The 23,940-nt window shown below is 42.3% G+C and overlaps 1 protein-coding gene and 1 long non-coding RNA gene across 2 annotated transcripts; both read left to right on the top strand.

Annotated features, from left to right (window-relative positions):
- The first annotated feature begins 5,416 nt into the window (after positions 1-5,416).
- LOC106613856 (tetratricopeptide repeat protein 39C) lies at positions 5,417-21,278 on the top strand. The gene is made up of 14 exons (XM_045687551.2): positions 5,417-6,210; positions 7,442-7,490; positions 11,511-11,639; positions 12,068-12,182; positions 12,402-12,762; positions 15,321-15,489; positions 15,634-15,727; positions 15,864-15,971; positions 16,091-16,200; positions 16,317-16,440; positions 17,151-17,248; positions 17,665-17,769; positions 17,886-17,924; positions 18,056-21,278. Exons 1-14 carry the CDS (start codon positions 6,074-6,076, stop codon positions 18,158-18,160), a joined length of 1,743 nt encoding a protein of 580 aa, XP_045543507.1. The 5' UTR covers positions 5,417-6,073; the 3' UTR covers positions 18,161-21,278.
- A 240-nt stretch (positions 21,279-21,518) lies between these two features.
- LOC106614018 (uncharacterized) lies at positions 21,519-22,101 on the top strand. Its single transcript, XR_006757145.2, has 3 exons — positions 21,519-21,605; positions 21,766-21,945; positions 22,048-22,101. It is a non-coding gene; the product is annotated as an uncharacterized LOC106614018 (long non-coding RNA).
- Positions 22,102-23,940: the final 1,839 nt, after the last annotated feature.

Here is a 23,940-nt window from a genome sequence, read left to right as displayed (position 1 = left end):
CAGGGCACAGGGAACAAACACAAAGCTCCACCAGCCCAGCCTGCTTTAACCTGCTCTACGCACACAAACATTTTGGAGTCACTTTTATTTTAAGTAAGAATAGATTATGCATCTGTAACTTTCTTACTCATCATTTTTCAGGATTCATTCAGGACTATCCGTAATCACTGTAGCATCCATATTAATGTAGAAGTGTTTAGAAACATTTTCTATTCTTATTTACAATTAAAGTGACAAAAAATGACACAATACATTATTTACCATTCATTTCTATTGGGCACAAAATAATCTGAAATACAACCAAAACAAACAGCAAATGCATCCAACAAGTGTGTAATCTCAAACTGGATGTAATCATTGCATGCTAGGAATATGGGACTAAATACTACATTTTTGACTAGTTTAATACACATATTAATTTGTGAATTTGTACCAATACTTTAGGTCCCCTAAAATGGGGGGACTATGTACAAAAAATGCTGTAATTTCAAAACGGTTCACCCGATATGGATGAAAATATCCTCAAATTAAAGCTGACCGTCTGCACTATAACCTAATTACATTGTATCATTTAAAATCCAATGTGCTGGAGTACAGAGCCAAAATGAACAAAACATTTCACTGTCCCAATACTTTTGGAGCTCACTATATGTAATAGAAAGACACTCACCTCTCTCTGTGCACTTTGTGCATTAACAATTTACATCACTGGAGGATACTGCAGTGCTCTCATTACTGTATTGCTGGCTTTGCGAGGTCATTCACACTCTTTTGGGGTTCAAGGCAATGTTTTCTAAATGTTTTATGAATTGAACATGAACATGTTTTCAATTACAGTGAGAGTGACTGATGTATTTTATGAATTAACAGGAAAAATATCTTCATCAAGATGAGCTGGCACACAAATGTCAACCCTAGTGAGGCTAAAATAGAATTGATTTTATCTCAAAACCATGTCTGACATTGATCACTGAACAATATTTGCTGCTGTATATCAAAAACTATAATTGCACAATCTGTTACATTATACTAAAAGTTGAAGTTTAACCAAATGCTTGTTAAAACCAATAAAAGATATTCCAAACTTAACGCCTGAACAATTTTCTCAATATTATGATAGGACTGCAGACAAAATTGATGTACTAATGAGTAATGAAATCCAATTGGCATGCCATATAGTCATCATGAAGACTAAGAAGAAGAAGATGTTATTATGGGGTTCTAGGCTCTTCTTCCAGGCTGACTGCTGTAGTCTACTGAGGTTAGTTCTGCACAAAGCTAGGACCCCCTGGCTTGGCACACATCATTTATTCATGCAGGGTGCACTAATGTGTGTCTAATGCACGTCTGGACTTAGCTCATACTGTGACCAGGGACTGCAGAGTCCAGACAACTTATTCTCTCTCTCTATCCACTCTGTATCTCAATCTTGCACATCAAATAAAACATAATTAAATGCTAATGTCAATATGCAGGATCCTTTTGATTTGTTTATATTGTCCTCATAGTTGGAGACACACCCTTGTCACATATTTCACTGCACATCACACCAGCACCTGTCTGTGCTTGCAATCCAGGAAGAAAGGAACAACAAAGAGGTGGATACATAATATATATTTTTTAATTAAATACAGTATTTAATTCTAAACCAGGGGTCTCAAACATTTTCTAGCATGGGAGCTACACTACATGACCAAAGGTATGTGGACACCTGCTCATCGAACATCTCATTCCAAAATCATGGGCATTAATATGCTATAACAGCCTCCCTCCACTCTTCTGGGAAGGCTTTCCAATAGATGTTGGAACATTGCTGCAGGGACTTGCTTCAACTCAGCCACAAGAGCATTTGTGAGGTCGGGAACTGGTGTTGGGTGATTAGGCCTGGCTCGCATTCGGCTTCCTATTCATCCCAAAGGTGTGCGATGGGGTTGTGGTCAGGCCTCTGTGCAGGCCAATCAAGTTCTTCCATACCAATCTCAACAAGCAATTTCTGTAGGACCTCACTTTCTGCACGGGGGCATTGTCATGCTGAAACAGGAAAGGGCCTTCCCCACATGTCGCGAGCAACTGATTTTTTTTTATACTGAGCAAAAATATAAACGCAACATGCAACAATTTCAAAGATTCTACTGAGTTCCAGTTCATGTGAGGAAATCAGTCAATTGAAATAAATTCATTAGTCTCACACCCTGATCTGTTTCACCTGTCTTTGTGATTGTCTCCACCCCCCTCCAGGTGTCGCCCATCTTTCCTATGATCCCCTGCGTATTTCTACCTGTGTTCTCTGTTTGTCTGTTGCCAGTTTGTCTGGTTTGTCAAGTCAACCAGTGATTTTGTGTCTCAGCTCCTGCTTTTCCCCAGTTTCTCTTTTTCTCGCCCTCCTGGTTTTGACCCTTGCCTGTCCTGACTCTGAGCCCGCCTGCCTGACCACTCTGCCTGACCCCTCTGCCTGACCACTCTGCCTGCCCCTGAGCTTGCCTGCCGACCTGTACCTTTGCCCCACCTCTGGATTATCGACCTCTGCCTACCCTGAGCCTGCCTGCTGTCCGGTACCGTTGCCCCACCTTTGGTTTACTGACCCCTGCCTGCCTTGACCTGTCTATTGCCTGCCCCTGTTGGATTATTAAACCATTGTTAATTTGATGTTGTGGATCAGAAAACCAGTCAGTATCTGGTGTGACCACCATTTGCCTCATGCAGTGTGAAACCTGCTTCGCACAGAGTTGATCAGGCTGTTGATTGTGGCCTGTGGAATGTTGTCCCACTCCTCTTCAAAGGCTGTGCGAAGTTGCTGGATATTGGAGGGAATTGGAAAACACTGTTTTACACATCAATTCAGATCATCCCAAACATGCTCAATGGGTGACATGTCTGGTGAGTATGCAAGCCATGGAAGAACTGATACACTTTCGGCTCCCAGGAATTGTGTACAGATCCTTGCTACATGGGCTGTGAATTATCATGGATGAGTTGATGACGGTAGATGAATGGCATGACAATGGGCCTCAGGCTCTCGTCACGATATCTCTGTGCATTCAAATTGTCGTCGATAAATTGCAATTGTGTTCTTTGCCCATACCATAACCCCACCGCCACCGTGGTGCACTCTGTTCACAACGTCTACATCAGCAAACCACTTGCCCACACAACGCAATACACGTTGTTTACTGTTGTGAGGCCGGTTAGATGTACTGCCAAATTCTCAAACAACGTTGGCGGTGGCTTATGGTAGAGAAATGAACATTAAATTCTCTGGCAACAGCTCTGGACATTTCTGCAGTCAGCATACCAATTGCATGCCCCCAAAACTTGAGACATCTGTGGCATTGTGTTGTGACAAAACTGCACATTTTAGAGTGTCCTTTTGTTGTCCCCAGCACAAGGTGCACCTGTGTAATGATCATGCTGTTTAATCAGCTTCTTGATATGCCACACCTGTCTGGTGGATGGATTATCTTGGCAAACAGGGATGTAAACACATTTGTGCACCAAATTTGAGAGAAAAAATAAATTAGGTCTGGAAGGGGAAAAAAACGAATTTAGATTTTTCTCCTGTGAGATGCATTCAGCCTCTTGCGAATTGAAGGACAATTATGAAACACAGAGAGACTATATATATATATATATATATATATATATATGCTCAAAAAAATTAAGGGAACACTTATACAACACATCCTAGATCTGAATGAAAGAAATAATCTTATTAAATACTTTTTTCTTTACATAGTTGAATGTGCTGACAACAAAATCACACAAAAATAATCAATGGAAATCCATTTTATCAACCCATGGAGGTCTGGATTTGGAGTCACACTCAAAATTAAAGTGGAAAACCACACTACAGGCTGATCCAACTTTGATGTAATGTCCTTAAAACAACTCAAAATGAGGCTCAGTAGTGTGTGTGGCCTCCACGTGCCTGTATGACCTCCCTACAACGCTTGGGCATGCTCCTGATGAGGTGGCGGATGGTCTCCTGAGGGATCTCCTCCCAGACCTGGACTAAAGCATCCGCCAACTCCTGGACAGTCTGTGGTGCAACGTGGCGTTGGTGGATGGAGCGAGACATGATGTCCCAGATGTGCTCAATTGGATTCAGGTCTGGGGAACGGGCGAGCCAGTCCATAGCATCAATGCCTTCCTCTTGCAGGAACTGCTGACACACTCCAGCCACATGAGGTCTAGCATTGTCTTGCATTAGGAGGAACCCAGGGCCAACCGCACCAGCATATGGTCTCACAAGGGGTCTGAGGATCTCATTTCGGTACCTAAGGGCAGTCAGGCTACCTCTGGCGAGCACATGGAGGGCTGTGCGGCCCCCCAAAGAAATGCCACCCCACACCATGACTGACCCACCGCCAAACCGGTCATGCTGGAGGATGTTGCAGGCAGCAGAACGTTCTCCACGGTGTCTCCAGACTCTGTCACGTCTGTCACATGTGCTCAGTGTGAACCTGCTTTCATCTGTGAAGAGCACAGGGCGCCAGTGGCGAATTTGCCAATCTTGGTGTTCTCTGGCAAATGCCAAACGTCCTGCACGGTGTTGGGCTGTAAGCACAACCCCCACCTGTGGACGTCGGGCCCTCATACCACCCTCATGGAGTCTGTTTCTGACCGTTTGAGCAGACACATGCACATTTGTGGCCTGCTGGAGGTCATTTTGCAGGGCTCTGGCAGTGCTTCCCCTGCTCCTCCTTGCACAAAGGCGGAGGTAGCGGTCCTGCTGCTGGGTTGTTGCCCTCCTACGGCCTCCTCCACGTCTCCTGATGTACTGGCCTGTCTCCTGGTAGCGCCTCCATGCTCTGGACACTACGCTGACAGACACAGCAAACCTTCTTGCCACAGCTCGCATTGATGTGCCATCCTGGATGAGCTGCAGTACCTGAGCCACTTGTGTGGGTTGTAGACTCCGTCTCATGCTACCACTAGAGTGAAAGCACCGCCAGCATTCAAAAGTGACCAAAACATCAGCCAGGAAGCATAGGAACTGAGAAGTGGTCTGTGGTCCCCAGCTGCAGAACCACTCCTTTATTGGGGGTGTCTTGCTAATTGCCTATAATTTCCACCTGTTGTCTATTCCATTTGCACAACAGCATGTGAAATTTATTGTCAATCAGTGTTGCTTCCTAAGTGGACAGTTTGATTTCACAGAAGTGTGATTGACTTGGAGTTGGGGGGGGAATCCTGGCTTCCCTTGGCATCCATGAATACACGCCACTGCCTTTCAACGCTGAGGATTGTGAGGCGTGTGTAGCCTTTTGATCTGATGTGACCACTGATTGGGTTGGACCATTGGATGTGACAGTTCACTGCTGTTGTTCTGATGCTCGCGCCTATTGGCTGGCTGTGAGGTGAAAGGTTGTTGCTGTCATCAAATTTGCTCTGAGAAGGGGGGGGGCAGAGCAGGACATTAGAAAGGGTACTGATGAGAGGAAATAGCCAGCAGGCAGGGGAAGCTGAGCCAGCACACAGTGCGATGGCAGGTTGCTGATTTACCACAGCAGGCTTCATCTTTGAAACCTCCTACTAGAGATGCACTATGCTATACGTTATGACGAGAAGCCGTTTTTCGACTGACGACAGTCATTGCGTGGTGCAGACAAAAAAGCTAAACAGCCCTTTCTTCTTGTTATGTAATAGCATAAAACACAGCAAGCTGAGGAGACTTTGACTTTGTGCATTGCAAATATGATGACAACCAGCTAGCACATTGTAAATTACGAGGAAGAACAGCTATGTCTAAATGAATGTATACCTATTTTAATCATAGAAATAGCATGTAAAGGGTGCATTGTGTGCATTTGCACGAAGCTCGGATATGCGCCAAGGATTAATTTACCAGTGGCCAATTTGCGTCGCCTTCTGAAGAGGTTTATCGCTGCTCTGGTGTGATACCGTCAGAATTTTGGCTGAAAGGAGCCTCTCACCTCATTTGTACGGATATGCCGGCAGAGTGTCATCATCACTAAACAAGGTGGGATAGTCTACAGGGAAGAATCATTTTGGAACCACATTTTGGCCTGTATTGAATTTATTAATTATATTAAGCAGACGATAGGCATAAACAATGGCGGGCCCGGAGCAGTCTCAGCAGGTAGAGGAGAAAGCTCAGCACATAGACGACGCTGAGCTCGCTCTTCAAGGTATCAACATGCTTCTCAACAACGGATTCAAGGAGAGCAACGAGCTTTTCAGAAAATATAGGTGAGATATTCTTCCTGGCCTTCATAATTTAATAAAACGTAGCCTATTATATGATAATATGTAGGTAAAGCAATATGCTGCACCTATCTAATCATGACAGATAACCTTGAATCATTAATAAATATTCACATGGTAGTTTATGCAAATGTGCCCCCAGCAAATTGAAGGTTGGACGGAAATATTGTTTAAACATCAGAGCTCAGCATATTTCCTTTGAGATCGTACCCATCACAGCCATACAGGCTATGTTATATTTTAGGCTTATACAAGGCTTTGGTATCATTAAAGTATTATAATCTCAGTGGCCAATTGCATCGGTAATTCCCCAAACACACTGTCCTACTAAAGTCCAAAACACAAAGACCGTTTGTTCTATTTAGTAGAACACACTGGTGCATGACCATGGTTAGGCATAGTTTTTATTTTAAATGTTTAGCCTGTTTGCACTTGTGGTTATGATTATGTATTATTTGCTTTACCCTTTATTTCCTCTTAAAGCTGCAGATGAATGTTATTGAGTTGGTGTAACATACTGTAATGAAACAGGCAGAGAGCATACAATATAGGCTAATGAAAGTCTAAATTTAAATCCAGCCTTGTCTCTTCAAACTATCCCTCTTCATAGCCTGCCTACCCCCCCCCCCCCCCCCCCCAAACAAGAACTGAAATAGTAGGTTATGTACTACTAGATGCTGGCCCTGACATTCCAAACAGTTGAAGGGGTAATGGTGACTGAGAAATGGAAGGATAGTGCACTGCACTCACGGCAATCCAGATATGTTTGTGCCAATAGGAGAAACTTCCACTTACTGTGCTAATTTTAGCTCCCTGGATAATCAAGCCTTTCTCCCTCCATGAGTCGCTGATGATGCTGAAACACAGAGGAAAGGACTGAATGTCCCTCTCTGTAAAGCACTATGTGGGAAAACATATCTAGTGACTAAGATGTTCATGGTTATTTTTATACCAATTTGATGAATGATTTTTGATAATCAATTATGATCTTTAGTTTGTTTCCTTAGTAACATACCTTTTCCTCATAGTCGATACTCAACATTCACTTGCTACTATTTCCCCTGCTTTCTTGAATTATGTTTGGTGTTAGGCCGAAGTAACTGTCTCTATCGCTCACCCACTTTGTAAGTTATATTTATTTTTGTCATCTTCTCCATACTTTCCGTCCTTAATGTGTCTATCTCTCCCTTCCATTAACTCTGTCCTCTCTCTTCAGGACTCACAGTCCACTGATGAGCTTTGGGGCCAGTTTTGTCAGCTTCCTGGTGAGTTTCCTCAGACTGCATCTTGGCTGCAGTACAGATGTGTTGCCGTGACCCTTTGGTTGTTTTCCTGGAGATGGCTCACATCATACCTCTACTGACATTCTCTCTCTCATGACATCACCACAAGCATGCAAGCTAAGAGAGACAGGGCTAATGAAATGACTCATCCTAACAGTGTTAGTGTGTGACATTACACCATACAGTGCATTGAGTGAGTTAGATGTGTCAAGACTTGACTCGACCCAATTTGTGAATGGATTACATCACGCCCACTATTGTCCATTTCCCCTCATTTTCAACTATTACCATAATGGCTGCATCTTCAACTCATCAAAATAATTTAGCTGTGGAGACTATCACTCTCTCTGTAGTGATGTGTTTGATGCTCTATTAGTCAGTCGGGGAAAAGAGAGAGAAGGCGACAGATTTTCCATAACATGGTCACAAAACAAAATCCCGCTGTCACTGCCCCTCATGTCAGAGTTGGAGCACCATGAAGCCAGAGATGCCCTCCCATGCAACAAAACGCCTGGAAGGATAATGCATCAGTAAAAGGACCACTGATGCATAGAGGGCCTCATAGTTGCACTAATGAAACATAATTTAAATAATCTGAAAAGCAAACATTTACAAGGGTGGAGGCATACACTGTATTCTGTATGTACAGTTGAAGTCGGAGGTTTACATACACTTAGGTTGGAGTCATTAAAACTAGTTTTTCAACCACTCCACAAATTTCTTGTTAACAAACTATAGTTTTGGCAAGTCGGTTAGGACATCTACTTTGTGCATGACACAAGTAATTTTTTCAACAATTGTTTACAGACAGATTATTTCACTTATAATTCGCTGTATCACAATTTCAGTGGGTCAGAAGTTTCCATACACTAAGTTGACTGTGCCTTTAAACAGCTTGGAACATTCCAGAAAATGATGTCATGGCTTTAGAAGCTTCTGATAGGCTAATTGACATCATTTGAGTCAATTGGAGGTGTACCTGTGGATGTATTTCAAGGCCTACCTTCAAACTCAGTGCCTCTTTGCTTGACAATCAAAATCAAAAGAAATCAGCCAAGACCTCAGAAAAGAAATTGTAGACCTCCACAAGTCTGGTTCATCCTTGGGAGCAATTTCCAAACGCCTGAAGGTACCACGTTCATCTGTACAAACAATGGTACTCAAGTATAAACACCATGGGACCACGCAGCCATCATACCGCTCAGGAAGGAGACACGTTCTGTCTCCTAGAGATGAACGTACTTTGGTGCGAAAAGTGCAAATCAATCCCAGAATAACAGCAAAGGATCTTGTGAAGATGATGGAGGAAACGGGTACAAAAGTATCTATATCCAATCAATCAAATGTATTTATAAAGCCCTACTTACATCAGCTGATGTCACAAAGTGATGTACAGAAACTCAGCCTAAAACCCCAAACAGCAAGCAATGCAGGTGTAGAAGCACGGTGGCTAGGAAAAACTCCCTAGAAAGGCCAGAACCTAGGAAGAAACCTAGAGAGGAACCAGGCTATGAGGGGTGGCCAGTCCTCTTCTGGCTGTGCCGGGTGGAGATTATAACAGACCATGGCTAAGATGTTCAAATGTTCTTAGATGACCAGCAGGGTCAAATAATAATAATCACGGTGGTTGTCGAGGGTGCAACAGGTCAGCACCTCAGGAGTAAATGTCAGTTGGCTTTTCATAGCCGATCATTCAGAGTATCTCTACCGCTCCTGCTGTCTCTAGAGAGTTGAAAACAGCAGGTCTGGGACAGGTAGCATGTCCGGTGAACAGGTTAGGGTTCCATAGCCGCAGGCAGAACAATTGAAACTGGAGCAGTAGCACGGCCAGGTGGACTGGGGACAGCAAGGAGTCATCAGGCCAGGTGAGGCATGGTCCTAGGACTCAGGTCCTCCTAGAGAGAGAAAGGAAAAGAGAGAGCATACTTAAATTCACACTGGATAAGATAGGAGAAATACTCCAGATATAACAGACTGACCCAAGCCCCCCGACACATAAACTACTGCAGCATAAATACTGGAGGCTGAGACAGGAGGTGTTGGGAGACACCGTGGCCCCATCCGACGATACCCGCGGACAGGGCCAAACAGGCAGGATATAACCCCACCCACTTTGTCAAAGCACAGCCCCCACACTACTAGAGGGATATCTTCAACCACCAACTTACCATCCTGAGACAAGGCCGAGTATAGCCCACAAAGATCTCTGCCACGGCACAACCCAAGGGGCGCCAACCCGGACAGGAAGATCACGTCAGTGACTCAAACCCACTCAAGTGACGCACCCCTCCTAGGGACGGCATGGAAGACCCCTAGTAAGCCAGTGACTCAGCCCCTGTAATAGGGTTAGAGGCAGAGAATCCCAGTGGAGAGAAGGGAGTAAAACGTGTCCTATATCGACATAACCTGAAAGGCCGCTCAGCAAGGAAGAAGCCTCTGCTCCAAAACCGCCATAAAAAAGCCAGACTACGGTTTGCAACTGCACTTGGGGACAAAGATAGTACTTTTTGGAGAAATGTCCTCTGGTCTGATGAAACACAAATAGAACAGTTTGGTCATAATGACCATCGTTACATTTGGAGGAAAAAGGGGGAGGCTTGCAATCCGAGGAACACCATCCCAACCGTGAAGCACGGGGGTGGCAGCACCATGTTGTGGGGGTGCTTTGCTGCAGGAGGGACTGGTGCACTTCACAAAATAGATGGCATCATGAGGCAGGAAAATTATGTGGATATGTTGAAGCAACATCTCAAGACATCAGTCAGGATGTTAAAGCTTGGTCTCAAATGGGTCTTCCAAATGGACAATGACCCCAAGCAAACTTCCAACGCTGTGGCAAAATGGCTTCAGGACAACAAAGTCAAGGTATTGGAGTGGCCATCACAAAGCCCTGACCTCAATCCTATAGACAATTTGTGGGCAGAACTGAAAAAGCGTGTGCAAGCAAGGAGGCCTACAAACCTGACTCAGTTACACCAGCTCTGTCAGGAGGAATGGGCCAAAATTCACCCAACTTATTGTGGGAAGCTTGTGGAATGCTACTCAAAACATTTGACCCAAGTTAAACAATTTAAAGGCAATGCTACCAAATACTAATTGAGTGTATGTTAACTTCTGACCCACTGGGAATGTGATGAAAGAAATAAAAGCTGAAATAAATCATTCTCTCTACTATTATTCTGACATTTCACATTCTTAAAATGAAGTGGTGATCCTAACTGACCTAAGACAGGGAATTTTTACTAGGATTAAATGTCAGGAATTGTGAAAAACTGAGTTTAAATGTATTTGTCTGAGGTGTATGTAAACTTCCGACTTCAACTGTATCTACTATCAGTAGATTTATTTCATGACTTCCTCTCTGGGATTCTGGAAACGCTCCAGTTACGTGTTCAAGTAAATGTTCTCTGACTGACAGTGTGATAAAAGGCCACTGAACAAGAGATTGTTGACCAAACAGTGTGGCTCTCACACGTAACACACAGATACACGCACACACACACACACACACACAATTGGGTCCCGATGTTTCAAGTTCAAATTTCTAGTTTTATTGTCAGGTGCACAAGTACAGTGAAATGCCTTTCTTGCAGGCTCTTTCCCAGCAATGCAGTAATCAAAGTAATCAATATCAATAGTACTATAAAATAAACTGGAACAAAAACACACAAGAAATTGAAATAAGTAGAACACGAGAAAGTAAGTAAGCTATATACAGGGTCAGTTCCAGGGTCTGTGCCAATGTCACTGTGTTCCATGTGCTGTGGCCTAGAAAGGGCTCTTTGTACTGAGCCTGCTTTGTGAAAGCATTGTGTAACCCCTGTGTTATAACCCTCCTTCAGTCCCATTACAACACACTTGTGGCCAATACACCCCAATGAAAACTCAATCTGGTCTTATTATACATGAAATCTGGTCCTTATTGTTTTAATTCATTGCATGAGTGTTTTCACTGTGCCAGCGTTAGCTGAAAAGCTCCAATGTGTGTGTGTGACGTTGCAGAATGCCATGATGACCTTTGAGGAGGAGAAGATGCAGACGGCGTGTGATGACCTGAGGACCACGGAGAAGCTGTGTGAGAGTGACAACGCTGGCGTCATAGAGACAATCAGGAACAAAATCAAGAAGAGCGTGAGTGGACGACTGATTACAGGCAGATAAGCAGGCAGGCAGGCAGACGTTTCATTTACATGGAGCATTTATGTTTAGGATATCCCAACATTGGTAATGTAGCATGCATAGTTCTGTTTTGATTTCGGCTGTTAAACAACATAATTGTTGCCAGCTCTTTCAGTATCAATAATCAAAGCGAAAATGGAAACTATCTTTGTTAACAATCTTCTATATTGAGCGTGATATTGGCAACTATGAGATCATGTCAAACCCACACTAAATGTAATTGGTGTAACTCTCTGAAATAGAATGAAGGAATAGAATGGAGACCTGTTTATGATCAACACAGGGGGCTTCTTCATTGCATAGCTGGACATAGCTGGCTGATGGTTTAGTTGAGAGTTGATCAGAGAATGACCAGACTGCTGTGTGTTTCTGTCTGTCAGTTGGAGTCCCAGAGGTCAGGGGTCGTGGTTGTGGACCGCCTGCAGCGACAGATCATTGTGGCCGACTGCCAGGTCTACCTCGCTGTGCTTTCCTTCGTCAAGCAGGAGCTCTCATGTAATGTATCATTTGTTGAATCCACAATCATTCAATAAGAACTGTAATGCAAAATGTATCTTAACAATTCTTTCGATACATTTTCTATTCTATAATGTGATATGATTAATACCAGTCTACTGATTTTGGAAAACAAGTAAAATAGGAGTCATGAGAGTTAATTGGATTTACCTTTCCATCTCCGCTGGACTGCCTCTTACAGTATCTTCTCTTCAACAGCGTACATCAAAGGAGGCTGGATCCTCCGTAAGGCCTGGAAGATGTACAATAAGTGCCACAGTGACATCAGCCAGCTGCAGGAGACCTGTGTGAGGCGCTTTTCCTCCCATGAGGAGGATCTGTCCTCAGACCAGGCCAATCACAACTCCCCAGTGGAGGGCGCTGTGACTGAAGAGGCCCTGGACCGGCTCAAGGGCTCCGTCAGCTTCGGCTACGGCCTCTTTCACCTCTGCATCTCTATGGTACCACCACACCTACTCAAGATCATCAACCTGCTGGGTTTCCCTGGTGACCGTCTCCAGGGTTTGTCCTCCCTCATGTATGCCAGTGAGAGTAAGGACATGAAGGCCCCACTAGCTACGTGAGTACTTCTTAGAGGACGAGAGCGAGAGACTTACTATACTAAATAAAAACCCAACAACAATTTCTAAGATTTTACTGAGTTACACTTCATATAAGGGAATCAGTCGATTGAAATAAATTCATTAGGCCCTAATCCATGGATTTCACATGACTGGGAATACAGATAATCATCTGTTGGTCACAGATACCTTAAAAAAACGGTAGGGGCGTGGATCAGAAAACCAGTCAGTATCTGGTGTGAGCGCCATTTGCCCCATCTTGCTGACACATATCCTTTGCATATAGCTGGCGTGCTTACACGGGGTCTGCGGTTGTGAGGCCGGTTGGACGTACTGCCAAAATCTATAAATCGATAATGGAGGCGGCTTATGGTAGGGAAATTAACATTAAATTGGGATCTTTTATATCAGCTCATGAAACATGGGACCAACACTTTACATGTTGCGTTTATATTTTTGTTCGGTGTAGTAGTTGAAAGGAATGACATTCAAGCAAAGGGAGAAGGGAATGACATTCAAGCAAAGGGAGAAGGAAAGGGATAATTTTCATATTGTTCAGGTCACTGTCAGTTCTTTTTACTGCTTGAATGAGCTGATCTATGTACTGTGCCTTCAGAAAGTATTCATACCCCTTGACTTATTCCACATTTTGTTGTGTTGCAGCCTGAATTAAAACATTTATAAAATACGTTTTTTCTCTCACCCATCTACACACAATACCCAATAATGACAAAGTGAACACATGTTTTTTGCAAATTGATTGAAAATGAAATACAGAAATATCTCATTTACATAAGTATTCGTACCCCTGGGACAATACTTTGTAGAAGCACCTTTCTCTAAGAGTCTAAGTTATTTTGTCTCTAACCCACCTGTACAATATTTGCCCATTATTCTTTTATAAATTCTTCAAACTCTATCAAGTTATTTGTTGATCATTGCTTGACCGCCATTTAAGTCTTGCCATAGATTTTCAAGACGATTTAAGTCAAAACTGTAACTACTGTAGGCCACTCAGGAACATTTAATGTCATCTTGGTAAGTTACTCCAGTGTAGATTTGGCCTTGTGCTCTAGGTTATTGTCCTGCTGAAAGGTGATTGATGGATTTGCCCAAAACATAACGCTTTGTATTCAGGACAGAAAGTTAATTTCTTTGCCAATATTTTTGCAGTATTACTTAAGTGCCTTGTTGCAAACAGGATGTTTTGTAATATTTTTTGTTCTGTACAGGCTTCCTTATTTTCACTCTGTCATTTATATTAGTATTGTGGAGCAACTTCAATGTTGTTGATCCATCCTCAGTTTTCTCATATCACAACCATTAAACTCTTTAACTTTTTTTAAATCACCTTTGGTCTCATGGTGAAGTCCTTGAGCGGTTCCCTTCCTCTCCAGCAACTGAGTTAGAAAGGACACCTGTATCTTTGTAGTAACTGGGTTTATTGATACACCATCCAAAGCCAAATTAATAACTTCACCATGCTCAAAGGGATATTTTTTTTCACATCTACCAATCGGTGCCCTTTTTTGCGATCCATTGAAAAACCTCCCTGGTCTTTGTGGTTGAATCTGTGCTTGAAATTCACTACTCGATTGAGGGACCTTACAATTATCTGTATGTGTGGGGTACAGAGATGCGGTATTCATAAAAAATTATTGAACACAGAATGAGTCCATGCAACCTATTATGTGATTTGTTCAGCACATTTTTACTACTGAACTTATTTAGGCTTGCCATAACAAAGGTTTTGAATACTTATTGACTCAAGACAGTTTCTTTAAATTTATTAATTTCTAACATTTTCTACAAACAAAATTCCACTTAGACATTGTGGGGTATTGTGTGTAGATAGATCAGTGACACAAAATCTCAATGTAATCAATTGAAAAATCAGGCTGTAACACAACATAATGTGGAAAGTAAAGGGGGTGAATACTTTCTGAAGGCACTGTAGATATGATGTCATCATTTGAAAGAAAAGCTTGATTTGGGATGATGTGTTGTTACTCTGCATGATGTGTTTCAGCTCATCTCTTTCCCAGCTCTTGGCATAGTTCTTGTTCCTGCTGTTTCATACATGGCCATCTGTTTTGTCATATCTCATAGAGCATCACAGTGGTATATTATAATCATAGCGTATTTATTCAGTGTATAATACAGGGAACCAGGGACAGGTGTTTGTTGTAACATTTGAAGTCATAGAGAATTGGGGACATATTGAGTACAATTGCATGCTGTCAGTGGCAGTTGAGTGGTGACATGATGACTAGTAGATCTAAGAATAGCAATAATCATGCCCATACTTATTAGAATGTCTAGTGGTGAAAAATGGCCCTGAAACAAACTACCATTTGCTATTTATGAAATTTAGATGGTGTTTTACCAAATTACTGCAGTGGGGTTTTGTTCTATACGGCATCTCTAATTTGACAAGAAAGGAAACCTTGTTGCATGTTAACTATCTAAGAACTTGAATGTACTGTAATCAATATTTATTAAAAACATCTTAAATTGTCATTCAAACAAACCGTTTGTCTCTCTCTTCCCTGCCCAGGTTGGCCCTCCTGTGGTATCACACAGTAGTGCTGCCCTTTTTTGCACTGGATGGTTCTGACACTCAGGCAGGCCTGGAGGAAGCCAAGGCCATTTTGCAGAGGAAGGCTGTGGTCTACCCCAATTCCTCCCTCTTCATGTTCTTTAAAGGACGTGTTCAGAGGTTAGAGGTGAGCATGAGGTCATCTGAAGGTTAAACAACAGTATGTTGCCGCTTAGTGTTGTACAGGACAGTAAGTTGTTGTAGCTCGTAATTGTGTCAAGTGATGAGTTGTGTGCTATCTCCATCTCATCTCTATCTCATCTATCTCCAGTGCCAAATTAACAGTGCACTGGTGTCCTTCCATGATGCACTAGAGCTGGCATCAGACCAAAGAGAGATCCAGCACGTGTGTCTCTATGAAATCGGTACTTGTTAACCTCGCATACATGCATGCCAACTTTCAAATGAGCACCCAGACATGCAAACTCTCATCATGTACTGTTTACAGTCACTGAGAGACAAATCCATCTGTTGTACCTATTTGTCTTGTCTTGATTTCAGGCTGGTGCAGTATGATAGAGATGAACTTTGAGGATGCATTCAGGTCATTTGAGAGGCTGAAGAATGAGTCCCGGTGGTCACAGTGTTACTATGCCTACCTGACTGGAGGTGAGAGAGCCACTGCCCAGGAACCTGTGGAGCATTAATCGATCATCATCATTTCATCTTCTCAAAGTTATCTCACACTCTAAACCCCCCCCCCCCCTCCTCCCCCCCCCTCTGTACAGTATGTCAGGGAGCTGCAGGGGACTTGGATGGTGCCAAGTGTGTCTTCAAAGATGTCCAGAAACTGTTCAAGAGGAAGAACAACCAGATTGAGCAGTTTGCCCTCAAGCGGGTGGGTCATTTTCATCTAAGTGTATTTACCATGTCTTTATCCACACTTTGTGAAACTAATAACCATGAATCCTCTCCCTTTCTCTGCCTTGGCCTCTCTGCCTCACCCTACTGCAGGCGGAGAGACTGAGGAAGATGTCTCCCACCAGAGAGCTGTGCATTCTGGGAGTCATAGAGGTGCTGTACCTGTGGAAGGCTCTGCCCAACTGCTCCTCCTCCAAACTGCAGCTCATGAATCAGGGTAAGGGCTGAAGCTTTTCCCAACCTTTATCATCCTTTACATGTCATCATATCTAAACAGCAATACAACAGGCATAAGCTTTCTATTACAATATCAAAAAATATGAAATTCTTACATGCTTCATAGAGAGAAGACTGAATCTCTTAGTTTTTTTTACCCTGTTTTCTCCCCAATCTCGTGGTATCCAATTGGTAGTTAGTCTTGTCTCATCTCTGCAACTTCCATACGGACTCGGGAGAGGTGAAGGTCGAGAGCCGTGCGTCCTCCGCAACACAACCCAACCAAGCCGTACCGCACTGCTTCTTGACACAATGCCCACTTAACCCGAAAGCCAGCCGCACCAATATGTCGGAGGAAACACCGTACACCTGGCGACCGTGTCAGCGTGCACTGCGCCCAGCCCGCCAGTACACGATGGGACACGGACATCCCTGCCGGCCAAACCCTCCCCTAACCCTGACGACACTGGACCAATTGCGAGCCGCCCCATGGGTCTCCCGGTAGGGACAGAGCCTGGACTCAAACCCAGAATCTCTAGTGGCACACCTAGCACTGCGAAGCAGTGCCTTAGACCACAGCGCCACTCAGGAGGCCTGAATCCTTTAGTTAAGGAGTTTCCTATGACACAGTGGGGTGCTAACCACTGTACTAACAGATTGTAAAGTATTGTACAATTTCTGTGTTTAAGACATCGTTCCCTCTCTTTTTAGTGTTACAGAGTGTGGATGACGCATCGTGCAGGGGTCTGAAAAACCTCCTTCTTGGTTCCATTCACAAATGCCATGGAAATAATAAAGATGCTATCCAGGTAATTAGATAATTTGTACCTAAGCACATTATTGTACTATCATTATATTATCATATGCCAGTACAAACAATTAAGCACTTATTAGTTATTCATTATCTAGGTATTTGTGCTGAATTACAGTGAATCATAAAGTATTCAGACCCCTTGACTTTTTCCACATTTTGTTACGTTACAGCCTTATGCTAAAATTGATTAAATAAAAAAAAAATGTAATACATTTGCAAAAATTTCTAAACCTGTTTTTTCTTTGTCTTTATCTGGTATTGTGTGTAGATTGATGAGGGAGAAAAAACTATTTAATACATTTTAGAATAAGGCTGTAATGTAACAATGTGGAAAAAGCCAAGGGGTCTAAATACTTTCCGAATGCACTGTATATCATTAGATTTTCCTTTGGTCTTTCTCCTCACATCTAGTCGTTCCAGCTGGCAGCCAGAGATGAGTTTGGTCGACAGACCAACTCTTATGTGCAGCCATACTCCTGCTATGAGCTTGGATGTGTCCTGCTTGCCAAGCCAGAGGTGAGGATATCTCAACTCAGACAATATGTGCATGTGGGTGTTTGTGTTCAACATTTAATTAAGGAATTTATCTCAATAAACTAATGAGATTTTTTTTGCATTGTGTTTCTATCCAGACAGTTGGAAAAGGGAGAGCTTTTCTGCTTCAGTCAAAGGTACACTTATTAGATTATATATATGAATAGTTAGCGATTTCCTGTTTGAAATTACTGGTACAAACAACCTTTGTCTTAACACAGTCCATTCTGATTGTGAGCTTGTCATTGTTTTCTTTGCTCTGCCACAGGAGGATTATGCAGGCTATGACTTTGAGAACAGACTTCACGTGCGCATCCACTCAGCCATGGCCTCGCTGAAGGAAGTGGTACCTCAAAGACCCGCTGACCACTGATGTAATGATAACTCAGCCTCCAGCTGTGCATTTGATACGGGAAGCATGGCTTTTACTATACATTGAAAGCCATTCAAAACCACAGTATGACAGTCTCATCAGACACATTTTTATTTTCTTATACACACATTCAAATACAATAAACCAACAATTTCATAGTCAAAACCAACAATTTCATAGTCAATACCAATCTAGTGTATTTGGGGGGTTTTAGTCTTGCAACCCCTCCTTCCATTCTGTGAACCGTAGGATACAAGTCACTTCTTGAAGAGGCACACCTTATTCCCATTTCAGGTTTTCTTGACCATAAGTAGTAATAGTACAGTTAAGAGTAGGAAACTTTGTCTTTTTGTTCTTGTCATATTCTTGGGAAGACATGTACAAGAGTTGTTAGTTTGAGTATAACCCATAATCAAGTGGTCAAATTGTATGTTTGCCTCATGTGACAAGGCAAGACAAAGGTTTTTACAAAGGTTCTAGAATGCATTAGTTGTTGCTGCTGTAGTACCCTCTCATTGACCAATATCCATACAGTTATCTTCTCTCCTCTGGTTTCTCAGAAATGTGTCTTTTATTAAATAGCCAAATTTTGCTTGTCATGTAGCCAACAAACATTTTCATCAATAGATCATTTTTCTGCAATGAGAAAGTGTTATAGTGAAGTCAAAGTGACAACAACCCTAAAAATTATTGAACAAGAACTTAGTGGCCTGCTACCTTGTGGTATTGTATCACACAGCGTGCCATAGAACGCATACCATTAAGCAGTAAAAACGTTTAATTTTGGAGTCCGGTACCTTGAATCCTGAATAGTATGAAATTGCTGTTACATTTTTCTGACATTCACATTATAGCTTACAAGTAATATGCACAGCCAAATGTATTGTGACATTTTAGCACAATTTTTGTCCAAACAATGTTATAGATGAACATGATTTATTTTAGTTTCTAAGCAGTGGGCATTGATCTGCACACTATGCATACAATTGCAGGGGTATTAGTAACCCAGGGATCTGAAAGCTTATTTTCTACAGCTGTGTACTATAAATGAGAATGTTTGTTTTTTTCCTGAGATTCTTTGGATGACAACAGCCTTATCAGGACACAGAACACATTTATATTCATATTTACTCTGGTTTTTAACAAAATGCAACAAGGTCCTATTAACTACAGGCATTGTAATAACCACGATAGGATTTAAGTTATTCAAACTGGACATTCAAGTTTGATATTCTGTCATTTTAGTGTGATCAGGCTTTTCTATCATCAGGCCACACTGATAACGAGTGAACCATTCAAGACAGTCTAAAACTAAATTGAAAGTGCAGGGTATTGTATCACTCTTTTTATAATCACTCTGAGGTGCAATAAATGGCAAAGCAATAAAAAGCAAAAAAAGTCTGCTCATTTTACACTGGAAGTTTGATTAGCTATTTCAAGTCCCACTTTACAAAAAAAACAAATTATAAAGGCTTAGCACAAGCACTACACAGCACAAATAATTTATTAGCAAATTCATAGTTCATGAAGTGTGATAAACAGTCTTTACTTCATACTACATGAGAGGTGATATAAACAATCTTTACTTCATACTACATGAAGCGTGATATAAATAATCTTTACTTCATACTACATGAAGGGTGATATTATCAGTCTTTAATTCATACTACATGAAGGGTGATATAAACTCTTTAATTCATACTACATGAAGGGTGATATAAATTCTTTAATTCATACTATACTGAACAAAAATATAAACACAATATGTAAAGTGTTGGTCCAATTTTTCATGAGCTGAAATAAAAGATCCCAGAAATGTTCCATATGCACAAAAAGCTTATTTCTCTCAAATGTTGTGAACAAATTTGTTTACATCCCTGTTGGTGAGCATTTCCCCTTTGCCAAGATAAACCATCCATCCACCTGACAGGTGTGGCATATCAAGAAGCTGATTAAACAGCATGATCATTACACAGGTGAACCTTGTGCTGGGTACAATATAAGGCCACTCTAAAATGTGCAGTTTTGTCATACAACACAATGCTACAGATGTCTCAAATTTTGAAAGAGCGTGCAATTGGCATGCTGACAGCAGGAATGTCCAACAAAGCTGTTGCCAGATAATTTTATGTTCAATGTCGTTTTAGAGAATTTGGCAGTACAACCAGCCTCACAACCGCAGACCCTGTGTAACCACGCCAGCCCAGGACCTCCACATCTGGCTTCTTTACGTGCGGGATTGTCTGAGGAGGGGGATGGGGGGTGCTGAGGAGTATTTGTCTCTGTAATAAAGCCTTAATGTGTGGAGTAAAAAATACTAATTCTGAATGGCTGGGCCTGGCTTCCCAGTGGGTGGACCTGGCTCCCAAGTGGGTGGGCCTATGCCCTCCCGGACCCACCCATGGCTGTGCCCCTGCCCAATCATGAAATCCATAGATTAGGGCCTATTGAATTGATTTAAATTGAGTGATTTCCTTCTATGAACTGTAACTCAGTAAAATCTTTGAAATTGTTATATGTTGCGTTATGTTTCTGTTCAGTATACATGAAGGGGGATATAAAAGGTCTTTGCATCTGGTGCTTGTCAAATGTGGAATAACTATTTTCCACCCTTCATATAGCATGGTATATTATTATGAATGATTTATGAAACATCTATATAGGCCTTATGGTAAAGGGATTGTGAAGGCTATGTTTCCTTTAAAGTGGGACTCTTTTTTTCATGTTCAAGTTTGTTTTTGAACACATTGTTTTATCTACACTAAAGTCAGTCACTGACCTCCCATCTTTTCCTGTGATTGTGTAAAGGGATGTAAGATGTGGTGTGATGTATACATTTTGACTACTGAGTGTGTGACCAGTAAGTGCTGGTATAAAGTAAGTTCACAGCTGTAAGAGAAAAGTGTATTAGAATGACATGTAATAATTAGTTAAATGTCATTATATGTATACCAAAAAACGGGGACATTCCTTTCTTAGAAATGTGTTCTATCCACTTTGTTGTGGGGTTGTGGAGGATTATGTGGCTGGAGATGGTTACATTGTAACAGGAAGGTGTTCCTATGTGGTGTCAGAGCTCTACCTACTGTTCAATAAAGTGCTGTCAATTAATCCTGCACTTCGAATGAGCTGTTTCACTTTTGTGCTGGCAACATCCGTTTTGTGGCTTAATTTATGTCCTTATGAAAAACTTAACCTTTTCTATAATTAGTTGGCACCATTTTGAGGTGGTGGGGGCAACTTCAGATGACATGCATTGTGATCTAAAGCTCTGACGACTTTCCCACGTGTGGGCCATGCCCGTTATTATGACGAACTGCATAATTGTATGCTTATATATTTTTTACTGACGTATTACATTGTTACCTCTTGGTAAATTCATGTGACAACATATTTCTTTGCATTTGGAATACGGGAATAGAAAAGAGGACGTTTTTTTCGCAGAGTAAGTTAACCTAGGCCTACTTTTCAGACAAACACAGACAACCTTGTATAGTTGCACGTAGAAATTAAAATGAAATATTCTCAGAAGCTGATGTGTTCCTTATATAAAGTAATAGTCCGATATATTAGATTCATTTAATTTATATAATATTTCCCTTCAGGAGAATTATCTCAACGAGGTGATCCTCCGTTAAAGATGTCCTACAGATATTCCGCCAAAGTGCCTCCGGGCTTGATGACTCTTTTGGAAGGCCTCAGTCGGTCCGTGGTTAAAAGACGGCCAGATTCCATCTCACAGTTTGCTACATTTTACTTCGCCGAGCTCTTGCACTTCAGGACAGGTACACATGTTTGTTGAGAATAAGTACATTTTTTAAAACAAAATATCATGAAATATGTTGAGAAAACTGAAGTAACATGTTTCATTGCTATGTTGGGCACAGAAAATCCAACTCTTGCCATCAACGACCTTGTGAGAGAATTCAATACAACTAAAGGTAGGCCTAACTAGATAATAGCCCATAATGATAAGGCCGTACCCAAGTACCAAAACAGGTACCTGAAGAGTAGCCTACTGTAATAAAAATCGAAAGTCCACGGCAGCACAAGACATTAATAAATGTGACTATTACAAATCTCCTGGCTTTGTAAGAAATCACAATTCAAAGTCAATCAAATACCGTGACCCTTATATTTATTTTTCTCTTATAGTGCCTAAGTTCCCAAGTCATAGCATTGGAGCTGTGATTGCTCCGCTGGCAGTTCAGAATGAAAGTGCCACAGCAGTGTCTCCTGGTGGTCAATATGTCCAACCATTTGGAATTTACCCTCCAGACGGGATTTTCCAAACTCTTCCCAGTATTCCAGGAGTGGAGGAGCAGGATGCTGAGCAGCCCTGGGTTCACGGCCAGAACATTTTGTACACTGGCACAACGTTGCCTGATCTATCAGATTGCAAAGAAGCTGCAGAAGCAACCTCCCTGCCAAGCCAATACCTCAATGACTCTGGCCTCCAGAGAAGTCTGCAGGCAGTTACCTCTAATGTGTCCCCTCACCCCATCTCAGCAGATCAAGCCGAAGATGTAGTCGTCTTCCGCAGGAAATCCAGGAATGACTGCATGACGGCTACCTGCGATATCAACTCTGCTGCTCCAGACCGGTGCCGGCAAACCAAGTCAGCTTTCTTCGAGAGGGTTCCACTGAGTGAGATCTATCACATACCCAATGCTGTTCTGATCAGGACACCTTCTGTACCCTGTGAGTACATGATTGTGGTGCAGTCAGACAAGGTCCCGAAGACCATAGTGTTTCAGAGAGTCTCATCAGTCAGTAAGACAATGAGGAACGCTCGAACAGCAGCAGCTTGTGGTGATGATGTCACTGGTGCCCCAGGTAACACCCAGCTTGACTGCACACCATGTTTCACCCCGCCTACAGCCCCATCGCAGGTGGTCAAAGATCAGCCAGCCACCCAATTGGTCATGCCCCTAGCGCTGACTGAGGACACTCAGCTTTCTGGTGATGGAAATAGGGATCTCCTAACCCAACCTGTTTGGAATCCACTTTCACCTGGAGATAATTCTGTTTACAAGCACATGGACATAAATATAGCATTACCTGATCCGAATGCCTACAACCCATACATCAATGAAATGATAGTGGATCAAATGAACTGGGTGAATGAAGATGTTTCAACCATGGTGTCAGATGATATAATAGCCCCTGGTAATATGGGTCCCGTCAACTCAGCACTTCAGGATGGATGTTTCCCCAGTGCAGTACCTGATGTGAACGGGTACAACCCCTACATGAATGAGATGATACTGGATAAAATTAATGGGGTGAACTTTGGTGTTTTATCCAAGGTGTCAGATGAGATGACAGGCTTCAATGTTATGGGCCCACCAAACTCAGCACCACTGGAGACAAAGGATACAAGTGTGGTGAACACTCCTGTGTGTCAACCTATTTTAGCTCCACAAGAAGCAAGTGTCCCCAGTTTGGTGTACGCTCCAACTTCAGCACAAGAAACATGTGCCCCCAGCTTGGTGTATCCTCCAACACCACAGGTAACAATTGGAGCCACCTTCATGCCACCAAGTGTTTCACCAGCAGAAGAAATAAGTGTTCCTAGTTTGGTGTACCCTCAAATTTCAGCTGGACAGGGGGCTAATATACCCAGTTTGGTGCTCCCGCCTATTTATATTGCTCAACAAATTGGAGCACTCCCATTGCTTAGCCCTCCTATTGTGCCACCCGTGGCGGGACCAAGGGCAGTCACTTTACCAAACTCATATGTACCAGATCCACAAAAAACAACAGCCACTCTGCTTTAT

This window comes from Salmo salar, chromosome 10 (genome assembly GCF_965601325.2).
Source record: "Salmo salar chromosome 10, fSalSal1, whole genome shotgun sequence".
NCBI classification, from domain to species: domain Eukaryota; kingdom Metazoa; phylum Chordata; class Actinopteri; order Salmoniformes; family Salmonidae; genus Salmo; species Salmo salar.
The sequence above is the reverse complement of the archived record's forward strand: the minus strand, read 5'-3'. Positions and strand labels throughout refer to the sequence as shown.